At 24.0% G+C, this 12,441-nt stretch overlaps 1 protein-coding gene across 2 annotated transcripts; it reads right to left on the bottom strand.

Annotated features, from left to right (window-relative positions):
- Nucleotides 1-4,986: 4,986 nt before the first annotated feature.
- On the bottom strand, nucleotides 4,987-12,424 carry LOC112597307 (probable RNA-binding protein 19). Of its 2 annotated transcripts, none has more exons than XM_025343289.1 (16): nucleotides 12,284-12,424; nucleotides 12,002-12,206; nucleotides 11,760-11,920; nucleotides 9,327-9,491; nucleotides 9,010-9,262; nucleotides 8,740-8,949; nucleotides 8,472-8,654; nucleotides 8,192-8,343; nucleotides 8,007-8,120; nucleotides 6,558-6,693; nucleotides 6,357-6,494; nucleotides 6,170-6,291; nucleotides 5,901-6,103; nucleotides 5,731-5,844; nucleotides 5,437-5,672; nucleotides 4,987-5,122 (listed from the first exon to the last, which is right to left on the bottom strand). In XM_025343289.1, exons 1-16 carry the CDS (start codon nucleotides 12,317-12,319, stop codon nucleotides 5,058-5,060), a joined length of 2,493 nt encoding a protein of 830 aa, XP_025199074.1. In that variant the 5' UTR covers nucleotides 12,320-12,424; the 3' UTR covers nucleotides 4,987-5,057. The 2 variants fall into 2 exon arrangements, with proteins under 2 accessions (XP_025199074.1, XP_025199075.1); XM_025343290.1 differs by having other exon boundaries at nucleotides 6,170-6,288.
- Between the last annotated feature and the right edge of the window lie 17 nt (nucleotides 12,425-12,441).

Below are 12,441 nucleotides of genomic sequence, written 5' to 3'. Positions count from 1 at the left end.
AGTGCATACCTACTTATAAATTATAAATGTATCAGTTACAATCAGGTTGGGTAAAAAACCAAGATTAATTGATGATTTAAATTTAAATAGATTAGGTAGATACAGTTCAATGTACTGTATGGTCTGTATGTTCATTTGTCATATATACAATAAAAATAATAAAATATTGGTAACTTTAACTGAATACATTTATTAAATTATTCATCGATTATATAATTTGAGCATGGAAGGTCGTATTGTATTATTGTATATTGATAAAATAAATAAATTTAAAAAAAAAATATTAATTTAATTTAATATTTTTATTTTCATTAATTATAATATAAATTAATATACCTACTTAATTAATAAATGCATACAGTAATGATAAAAATATTTTTCGCAACTCTAGTTTACACTATAGCTATTTTTTAGAAAACTTCAGTAAGTATCCATAGCATTGCAAAGGTAGTTATTACCACATGACTAATAAATATAATATATTTTGTAATATCAGGTTAAATTATTTTATATTTTCATATTGATACTTATTGTATAAATATTGAAGTAGTTGGGTAATATTTAAATATTTAAAAAATATTTTACATAGGTAACATTAATATACGTAGTTGTACAGACACAGTTTTTTTAGTTAAAAATAACATTCGAACGAGTGTACGACGTGCATTGGTATATGTAGTGATCTACTGATATAAGTTATAATTAATATAATATAATAAAATAGGCTTTAAACACATTATACATTTACATGTATTTCAGTATTAGTTCATACACGTATCTAATATCTATATATAATATATATAAATAATAAGCTAATAGTTCAGAGTTCATGTAAATAAGAGTACAAAGTTTAAAAACTAATACCTGCTGAAGGAATCATAGATATGTGTAAGACGTAGGTATGTTTTAATTACCTATGTTTTCGATAGGTACCGTTACGCAATACGTAATGAGAAATAATTAATAGACACTTAATTTCCATATGTACGTGTAAATTAAAATTAAATGCATAAAAAGGGTAGATGTTGAGCAATGATAATTTTGTAAACCATTATGAAACAGTGATTGAAATTTGAATATTATTTATAGTTTATATTATTATGTGACTTGTTACTATTAAAATTTTATTTTTCTACATTCAATTTATTATTTCTTATGATAATTAGGTAATTAAATATTATAACTATTTGTTTTTAATTGGATATTTTTTATGAATATAATAGATATGAATATGTTTTTGCAACGAGTGCCTAACACATAACTTGTTTTAATGTTTTATTCACTAATTTCGCGCGTAACGACACTGTCGCCTATAGGTAACAAGTAACAACTACAGGAACATTTAAAATTTTGTCTACGCACTGCAGACATATAGCCACGTTTACACGTACATACATAATAATAGTACATTAGTATTAGTACCTACTTATAGAACACCAGCCAATATTTCCTATCCACTCTACTAGTTTTAGTAGAATAACAATTTACACGGAGCTAGTGATTAAGTTGAAGATAGTGCATAATCGGTGCAACACGATTGCGCCTGGCTTACCTTTTTCCGTTCAAAAAATTTTTAGTGCATATTTTTGTTATTAGTTTATATTTTTATATATTCTAATTTAAATAAAAAATTGTTTAGTATTGTCAAAATAAACATAAGTTTCAAAGCTTTCCAGCGTATAATAAAGTAGACAAAAAAAAAAAAAAATTATAAATATACAAATGATTTAAATATAAATATATAAAAAAATACTTTAAAAAGTTAACAATAAAATATTATCTTGATTAGGTACTAAAATGCACTTACTAAAATACCTGATTGGCTGATTATACATATTGAGAAACCAAGTCTGGTTTTTAAATAGTGTATTGGAAAATTGTTAGAATATAATAATATGTATATGTTAATATGTTATATGTATAACAAATATACTAGGGACATAATATATTCATATATATTGGAGCGTAATCGTGTTGCGTTTTGTGCAGGTAAAAAGGTAAAACGAGTTCGATCGTACTAATTAGTTGGGCGCAATCGTATTACAGCCGTATATAATACCTATGCAGGCACATGCTCGGTTCGCACCTCAACATTTTACTTTGCCAAACAGATCTTTTACTTCAGTAGAGTTATGGTAGAGTGAAAACGGTGGTGATGTAAGGCAACCAGAGATAACTTAACACTTAACCACAGTGAAAACATACCTATATCGATTACTATCTTTAGTAGGTACTATATACGTAGTACTATAACAACACTATATATTATGGGCGTTTGCCGTTTACATTATTCTATAGTAGGAACGATAAAGTACTAACTCTACTTTCATAGTATACCAAATACTTTTTTAATTTAAACGTGGCTTTAGGTAAATAATAAAGATTAAAGAGAGTAAGTAAGTGAGTGAGTGATTGACTAAAAGTATTCCATGCAACCATCAACCATGTTAGGAATTTACGTATATCGGATTTACATTGATGCTGTTTTTAGTAAATACCTACCTAACTAGTAACTTTAAGAGTTATATTATAGTTAGCATTATAGACGTAACTTATAATAAGTAGTTAATTGTAGTAGGCAAGTTAAATCGAATAAAATCTTATATTAGGTGACTCATTTAACGTAAAAACACTCATTATTTTAAAAACTTTTCTAAGAAATATTGGAAATTCACACTAATTTAATACAGAAAATAAAAGAATATGGTGCTTGAAACGTTTGAATAAATATTAATAATAATTTTTTTACAATGCAATATGAGTAGATAGTTTATAATTCTAGTTATATTTACTGCATAATAAAATTAAAATAAATAATAATTCTTGGAATTATTATCGATACTTACATATAAGAAGGCTCAGAAGTTGCATATTGTTTTACATACTTTCAATTTACAGCAGATTAAGCTAGAAATTCAAATTAAACAATGGTAAGTTAAAAAATCGAAAATTTGAAATGTATACTTCGTCAATTTTAGGGAAAAAGTGCATATTCCATAGATTTTTATAAGTACATTATACATTATTGAATTACCTAATCTACACATTTTAAATAATACTGAACATAAATTTTATTTACGTATTTATTGTCATTGTGGCAGTCAAATATTAATTTGCCGATAATGGTATGATGTACATTTAAGTTTTAATCTATATAACATAATACTAAAAATAGATCAGTTTTATCAAAAAATGGTTTTAAATAAACATTTTAGTTTTTCATAAAATTTTTCACATTTAGATAAAAAATTAAAAAAAAGTCATGGAGTTATACATTTTGAACTAATAAAAGTACTACTAACTAGATTCAATTTGTTATAGAAACCACACTCCAAGTTGATGGTTTAAGTAATTTTTTATGTACACATAATAAAATCATACATTTTTTTTATTGTTCCACCCAGAATTTAAGAGCTAAGTTTTTATAAAAGTTATTTTAATTATTTTTTAAGGCTTTTATTTAACTAAAATTTGAATAAAATAAATTTTATTAATGAGTCACTGTGACAATTCGCACCTTTTTTTTATATCATATTGTATTATTTTGAGTTGATATCGCCTTACTGTAAGATGGTAGAATAGGTTCTGTGATTCAGGTATAAATATTAATAGGCAATAGTTCAAAAATTCATCAAAATATTTTGAAAATGACATTGCGTAAAGCAAAATGTAATAATATAATTAATAAAAAATGTCATGCCCATTGTCCTTGCAAATATTTTCGAATAAACAAAATAACTAAAATCATTATAAATATTTAATTTTTACAAAAATGGAATATATCAAATGACAATAAATAAAAATTGTGATAATATATTTTTAAATATTTTAGATTTTAGTAAGAACTACTTTAAATACTCTTGATACTTATTTATGTTAGTTATAATAACAATTTAAACTGTTATCTAGAACAAAGTTAACTTAATTTAGAGTTCTTACCACTTATTGTTATGTCTAATGAAAAATACAGAAAGTAATCTCGTACTAAATTTTCAAGACTGACTTTAAATATTTAATACATTGTTAACAGTGTTGGGTAAGTTACTTTTAAAAAGTAGTAACGTTACTTTACTCGTTACTTAGAGATAAATGTAATAAAGTTACTTTATTTGTTACTCAAATAAATATATTTTTTTAATTTCTTAGCAATTTTCATTTTGCCAAGCAATAATATAACTAGAAGTATACTAGTACACTATCTACAGTAAAAATGTTTAATTTTAAAAAGATGTACAAAAATAATATGTATAGTTGTCAGTTAATACGTCTTAAATACATAACAATATTATTATCAATTAATTATACTTATCATAGAAATTAATTATTGGGTATATAGGTAAGTATTATGAATATAATGTCACAAACTCACAACATAAACGATAAACTTACTATTTTTGTACAATATTATTACTATACAAAATTCTAATATTAAAATAAATTGTACTTACTGCATTTATATGGAATATAATAGCCAACTAATAGTGTTTAGGTATAGACATAACTACATAGGTTCATGCCATGATATTCATAAAAACGTTCTGTATAGGTACATATTTAGATGAATCAAATTAAATAATAAATTAACTGTTCAAGTGATTTACAGTACAAGTATTATTAGATATGTTAAAATCATGGTGGCGAGTTATATTTATAAGATTGGTATACCTATTACGATATTACCTGCATTATTGACATATTTTTGGAAGTTTTTTTTTTTAAATTCCTAATAAATACTAAATAATTCGAAATTGTAACGCGTTATAAAATAGAAATTACTTATCAAAAGTAATTTCCATTACATTTTCGTTACTAGGAAATAATTCTAATGAAATTACGTAACGCGTTACAAATAAAGTAACGCCGTTATAGTAACGCGTTATTTCCGTTATGTTACTACCCAACACTGATTGTTAACTAAAACAAGTATTTAAAAAAAATCTAACTTTCAATATTTTAAGAAATTTTCGATCAATTTGAAGACATAAATATATGTTAGAATATAAGTCATCAGTCATTTACTCAAATAAGATTAATACACAATTTTTTTTTTGTGGTTTTTATTCTTTATTTTCAATTTCATCAATTTGTATATCAGCAACGCCTTTGCAGTGTTTTTTTGTTCCTTAAAAAAAAAAAAATAATAATAATATTAATACGATGTCTAATATTTTTATCAATCAGTAATATAATTCATAATTATAGAATGGTTTTCTACTTAAAACTTTTCTTAAAACCATATGTGATGTAAATTCTACCTAGTATTTTATTTATTAACATAACATTATAATCCAGTAGATCATGTCATACCAATTTTAAATTTTTACTGATGAATATACAAGTTTGAAATTTATCTACAAAGTTTTGAAAGTTTTATACTATTAGAACATATTGTTCTTAGGTGGATATTTGGTTAAAATTAATTAAAGTTAAACTAACCTCCGGGTAACTGATATTGGTTTGCAGTTCTTTTACGCATTTCATCAAGATTTTCACCAGCTTGTGCCCATTCAAGCACCAATCGTCTTCCATACAAGTGAGTACTTTGGCACATAGATTCCATAGCTGCTCTTGCTTCGGTTTTAGAATTATATTCAACAAATGCAAATCCTCTATGAGTGCCAGTTCCTACCATTTTCTTAGGCATTCTTAATCCTTTTAATTCTCCAAAAGTTCTAAAATATTAATAATAATACAATTTCTAATTTAAAAACTATGTTACAAAAAACATACTTAAACAATTCAATAACTTCTTGAATACTGGCTTGGAATGGTATATTTCGTACAAGGATTTTGGTGCTTTCTTCATATGATTTACTTTGTTTTCGATCTATAACTGTTGTACTTCTGCAAAAATTTAATTTATTAAAATTTTTAAAATATAACTGTGTCATTATACTAACTGTAATGTTCTATTTGAACGTTTGAGTTCAATTGAATGATCATCCAACATTGACATTTGTTTTGTTTTCAATGCTTCATTAAGTGATTTCTGTCTATAAAATTGAATAAAACCATAGCCCATGGACAAAAGTTGTCCTGGATGATTAGGGTCTTTTTTTCGAGCAATAGTAACATTTGCAATTTTTCCACAAGATTCAAAGTGCTAAACATAATTTTAATTATTATGATGATATCTTTTTTTTAAAACATAATCATTTATTTTTCTTACTTTTGTGATGTGTTCTTCTGTGGTATTAAAATTGATGTTTTTAATAAATAATGTGGTATCAGGTTCAGGCTCATCAATATCATCTTCAATGTCTTTATTGGTAGAATTTGACAAGGTTTCTTCTAAAATTAAAATTAATGTAATCAAACATTATCATCTTAAAAGGTATTTTAGAATTATTGTTTACCATTAACTTTTTGAGGAACATCAGTGAAAACTTTATCTGGTGCCCACTCTAAGTAAAGTGGGAGATGTTTAAATTTAGAATAAGCAAGTTGACGAAACGCTGTTTTTGCTTCTGAGTTTTGTACAAATTCTATTAATCCTATATCAAAACAATACATTGTTAAAAGTAATATTAAGTAACAAATTTTTAAACTTAAATTACCAGTGACACCACTTGGTGGTAATACTACTCTGTTTACTAAGCCATATTTGGAAAAAATGTCTTTTAACTCAAGCTCAGTTGTACCAGCAGGTAAATTTTTAACCAATATAACATTTTTGCTTCGATTTATCACAGTCTACAAAAAGGAATATTCATTATAAATTGCTAACTATTTCATTTAATAATAATTGTATATACTTAAATTATTAAAGAATTTGAAAATATTTTGTTACACAATTTAATATCATTACAAAAAACATTTTTCAATATATTTTTATAGTTATAGTTTTTTTTTTTACTTTTGATATATTTGAATGACAATATACGTTTTTAAATTAATATTATGAGTTAATTAAAAAAAAAAAAAAATGGATGAAAATTGAATTAAAAAACAGTAGTTAATTAATTAAAGGTATATATTATAACATAATATTGGTTCACTATTCCACTTATTTTAACATTTCATATTCTTAAGTTATAACTTATTAATAGGGCTAGGATTTTAATGACCTAAAAAACCTAAAAAAATGATCTAATAAAAACTAAAAAATGAACAAAAAAAGACTTAATAAGAAAAAATGACCTCATAAAATGATCTAAAAAAATATAATTTTATTAATAAATTAATAAATAATAATTATTATTTATAAGTATGCAAATAAATTCATCTTCTGGTATAATGGCCAATATTATACGTATAATGAATAGATATTGGCACGTTAAATTTAATAATAAATTGATGAAGATAACACGTAATTGAACATTATTATCGATTATTGCTCTGTTAATCTAACGAGTATATTTTATATTATACACATAAAAGATTGGTATTTTGAAGTATTAAATATTTTTAGAAGATATGTTTATAATTTTATTTTATGTTTTTTCTTTTTATGTTTGTACAATAATTTATAACGATTAGTAAAGACCATTAAAAATTTTAAAAAAATTAAAAATTAATAAAAATATAAACCAGATTTCAATAAAGTATAAAAAAATTACCTAAAAATGCTAAAAAAATGACCCTAAATTAAAAAATATACAAAAAATGCAAAAATATGCAAAATAAAAACTATATATTTGAACTCGTAGATGACCAAATCACATTTTGTGCTAGAAAAGCTATATCCTGTAAATCCTAAAAAAAAAAATACAAAATCCTATTCTATCCTAGCCCTGCTTATTAACAATCCTGTTAAAATTCAATGCTTATACACATTAAAACATTGTAAAAATATTGTGCTTGGAATAAAAATTAAAAATGTACTCAAAAACTTTATAAATTATTAAAAAAAAAAAAAAAAAAAAAAATAAAACAAAAAAAAAAAAAAAAAATGTTTAGTAACTGAAAATGATGGAAAAAAAATAATTATTTTAATAATCAACCCATATGAAAACACTAAGATAAAAAGATTTAACGAGTTTCAAATTGAGTAAATTTTGGCTTACTTGATTAAATATATCTAGTTTAACACCATGATTTTCTAGGTAAATTTTTGTATCTGATACAATTTGTGATTCACCAAGAGCTAATCTAACGGCAGCATTATCACCAGTAAGTACCTGATGACATAGAATCTCATTAGTTATTAATGTATACAAATAATAGTTATTAATAAAATTTAATATTTTACATTTTCTTTAGTAGTATTATAAGTTTTAGCAATAATGTCAGCAACTGCATTTTGCCCTAAAAATAAACTATTCCAATTGTGAGATAATCCTGCTTCCGATTTTAATTTTGCCATTTTTTTCTTTTTGAAAGAACTGCCTTCATTAGTTGTTTCTAAATTTAAAGTTTAGCAAATTTTTTGAATATTGAAAAAATAATAATTTATATTTCCATTGGTCATTACTCATTACTAAAAAACAAAAATCATACAAAAATATAATAATAAAATTTAAAATAATTACCATCTTCTAAATTAATTTTTGCTTTTCCAGGTAATAAATGCATCATTCGTCCATGAAATATTGTACCATCCAATTCAGTATATGCTTTAACAGCATGTTCAGGTATAAGATATGTAATTAAGCCATAACCTTTGACTTGTCGAGATATTTTATCAATGGGAATTATTACTTCAGTAACAGGACCTATAGAATATAACAGTATATCAGTTTATACATATAAATAAAATAAAAAAATAACTACATTTTAAAAAAAAAATAAAAAATATACCATATTTTTCAAACACTGTTTGTAATTCTTCCTCTGTAGTAATGAAAGGTAAATTTCGAATAAATATACGACCAGATTCTGCAATGCTCTCTTCATGTATCAAACTATCAGCTTGTTTCTGCCAATCAGGATTTCTTTTATTAAGGTTATTATTTTCTTCTTCTTCATCACCTTCATTTTTCATTGGGTATAATAGTATTCGTTTTCCATCTAAAATTTAATAAATTATATTTATATAAAGTTAATCAGTCCTTTGACATCTAAACATACTTAAGAAACTCTTATTTTTAATGAGACATTGTTCCGCGTCACATTTATTTTTGAAACCAATATAAGCTACACCTTTAATTTTAGGTGGTAAACGTATAGAATCTAGTTTCAGTGGTTTGAAAAATTCTTTTAACATGGCCTTTTTTGTTTTATATGGTAAACCACGAATTACAATAGTATGATATTCTGTTTTAGTTTTAGGATTTTCCAAAACATTGGCTTCAGATTTCTTACCACTTTTTATTTTCAAATACTAAAAAATATTATATTATATTTAATAATATTAATACATGCATATTTATAATAATTTTACAAACTTCAAAATCTGATATATTAGCATTTGCAATTTTGTTTGTCGGTTCTTCATCTATTTCTTTTTGAGTGGATGACTCTTCAGTTTTATTTTCATTATTTATATCTTTAAGAATTTTTTCTTGTCCATGAGCTTCCAAGAATTCAGTAAACATAGGATCATTTAAGTGCTAAAAATGTTTTCATTTATTTAGTATTTCGACAAACTTAGAATCAAATTTTTTCAATATTATTATATATTTATATAAACAAGTTTATACAATATATTTATCATTCACATAAAGTGGAAATTGTTTATAATGACTTTAATTGTATTGAAATTGATAAATTGGATTTAATGACTCAAAATTCAAAAGCAAAACAATTGAGTTTTAAATGCTAATTTTCATAGCTTATAATGATTACAGGCCAGATTTTTGAACAAAAAATAATGAAGAATATGCAACAAAAACTTCAAAATGTGTAATATGCATAAAAAATACTAGGAAATGGCTTAAATTACTCTTAAAAATTTAATGTAGCAGATTGTCTTTGATTTCAAATAGAAAATAGATTTAAAGATTTTTTAACAAGATAATTTTAAAGATATATGACACTAAACGTAGGAATTTACTTTGAAATCTTTCTGACATTGAAGATGGTCAGATCCCAAGCAACAAAACTGTATTCAACTAGAGGAAAAACTAATAAACAAAAAAAATATAGTTTAAGTTCAGAATACACTCCTTATATAAAAGTAAGAACTTTGATCACTTTACAACATAATTATTGAAAAAATCTTGGATATTATATTGAATAAAGCAAAATCCTAGATCACAGACAAAATAATTTACCAAAGGTACAGGAACATTATAAATCAAATAATTTGAAGAAATAATGAAAATAACTGAAAAAATTAAAATATTTTATATTTGGACACATTAAGATTAAGACTGTGTAGCTCATTTCAAGAAACTCATTAGTCTAAATAATTTTGAAGTAAGGCAACACCGTGAAGGGATTTAATGGATATAAATTAATTCATATCATCAGCAAAAGTGAAGATGTAAAATACTACTCCTATTGGCTAGAATAAAAAATTAAAAAGAACAATCATACCTTAAGGCAGAGGTTACCAAACTTTTCCTACTTGTGGCGCCCTTAATAAAATTTACGACTTTTTTTTAAATAAAATAGATAAAATAACAAACATGTTTAATTTTTAATAGATAATATGGAAATATTTATTTTATATAATTATATACTGAAATATTTAATTTTAATTTTATTAGGTAAAGTAAATTAAACTTAGTTTATTTTTAGAAAACAATTGAATTAGCCTGGACATCACTACATAGTTTTTCAAATCTTAGGATCAAACTTGATACTGCTACTCTCATTTCTTTTTCCACATTAATTTTTGACCAATATTTGCTTTTTATAAAAGCGGCCGCCAAAAACCCAGCTTCATATAAATATAACGAGGCACAGCCGCGGCTCCTCCAATAACACACTGCGGCGCACAGTTTGGAAACCTCTGCCTTAAGGGACTTCTGATGTGGGAATAAAAACACAAAAAAAAGTACCTAAACCCTAGTTTGACCTAATTTTTTCCTATCTGTTATTTTTAAGTAAAAATCAGAAGAAATATTCACAAAATTCATTATTTAATAATTACTTAGCAAGAATATTATGGTCAACATAATCTAAAGCACTAATATAATTTATGTAGTAAATAACATTTATTGATGAATAATTATGGAAAAATTCAATAATAAAGGAATTAAAACTTAAATCACAAATAATACCAAGTATCAATACATACAAACAATAAAAAATCTATTTATTTAAGGGTTTTAGAAATAATATCATATCGTTTAATTAAATAATTTAATTTAAAAAACTGTGATTCATATTTTTGATATCGACTTTTTAATTCCTGGTTTTTAATAATATCTTAATTTTTAGTTTTATTGGATAAAGGATTTTGTCATTATTTTGGGTATCAAGATAATTTGGGTGCTTAGCCTAGGTATTTTTTAACCAAAAAATTACAAACAAAACATCTATGTTTAGTTATGTACACATATTAAACAGAAAAAAATAAATTCAGTTAACAGCACATTAGTGATAAAATTTTAATAATTAACTTAAGGTTGATCTAGTTTAAAAATTATAGTTTCTTGATTTTTAAATAGTTATTATATAGTATATACCTACCAAAGCATAGTTCAATATCAAGCACAATGTGCTATTGTAATTAATATATTTTACCAACTAGAGTAACAAAACTCAAGGAATTATAGACTACTCGTCTTGAAGATTTGGAATTTCTTCAGCTTCTAAGGGTACATCATAAACTTAAAGGTTGTGATAAAAAAGAACTATATTATCAAACAGTTGATGTATATATAAAAACAACTTTCCATGGTAACTTGCAACTGCAACATTATAAATACCTGTTTTAATTTTTCTTCTACTTCAGATTTGAGTTTTTTTTTTTTATTAGTTTTAGATTCTGTTTGGATTACTTCTTCGGATTTAAGAGTACCATGTTCTTTTTTATAGGCTGTACTATCAGATGCATATTTACTCCATGATCTAGGCTTATTATCATCTCCTAATGTGATCAATTAAAAACCACATATATAATAAAATTAAAATAAATTTATCATAATTAAAACTTATTTGAAATATTTACCTAATTCAGTACATTTTTCTACTTTTATACGTAAAGAATGGACAAATGTATTGTCAAAATAATCTAAAGCTGCGTTAGCTTCTTCTTCATTTTGAAAACCAACAAAAGCAAAATGACGAAACTTTCCTGTTTTTGTATATTTAAGTTGGACGTCAGTAATAACTCCTTTTTCACTGAAAATTTCTCTTAATTTCTCATCGGTTATCTAAGAATATTAAAAAAATATTAGCATTATATTCAGAATTTGATGATTCAAAGACCTCCAAACTAGGTTTTACTTACTGTTTTTGGTAAATTTTTTACGATTAAACGAGACATTTTTGGTAGTAAACTTTTACTTAAGGTACTTGAAAAAATAATGCTTAATATTGTAGCTAATAATTAAACATACTATAGTTATAAAAGTTTATGTTTAATGTTATTGACGTTATTGTACATTT

Source organism: Melanaphis sacchari, unplaced genomic scaffold, assembly GCF_002803265.2.
Source record: "Melanaphis sacchari strain LSU unplaced genomic scaffold, SCAv2.0 Contig40_pilon_pilon, whole genome shotgun sequence".
NCBI lineage: Eukaryota > Metazoa > Arthropoda > Insecta > Hemiptera > Aphididae > Melanaphis > Melanaphis sacchari.
The sequence above is the reverse complement of the archived record's forward strand: the minus strand, read 5'-3'. Positions and strand labels throughout refer to the sequence as shown.

What these genes read in the sequence shown, in the direction of transcription:
- LOC112597307 (XM_025343289.1), bottom strand. Translation starts at nt 12,319, where the DNA reads ATGTCTCGTTTAATCGTAAAAAATTTACCAAAAACA. An exon ending in TAGAAGAAAAATTAAAACAG is followed by an intron (nt 9,492 to 11,759) that starts GTATTTATAATG and finishes AAACATTTTTAG; the next exon opens with CACTTAAATGATCCTATGTT. An exon ending in ATAATACTACTAAAGAAAAT is followed by an intron (nt 8,121 to 8,191) that starts GTAAAATATTAA and finishes CTATGTCATCAG; the next exon opens with GTACTTACTGGTGATAATGC.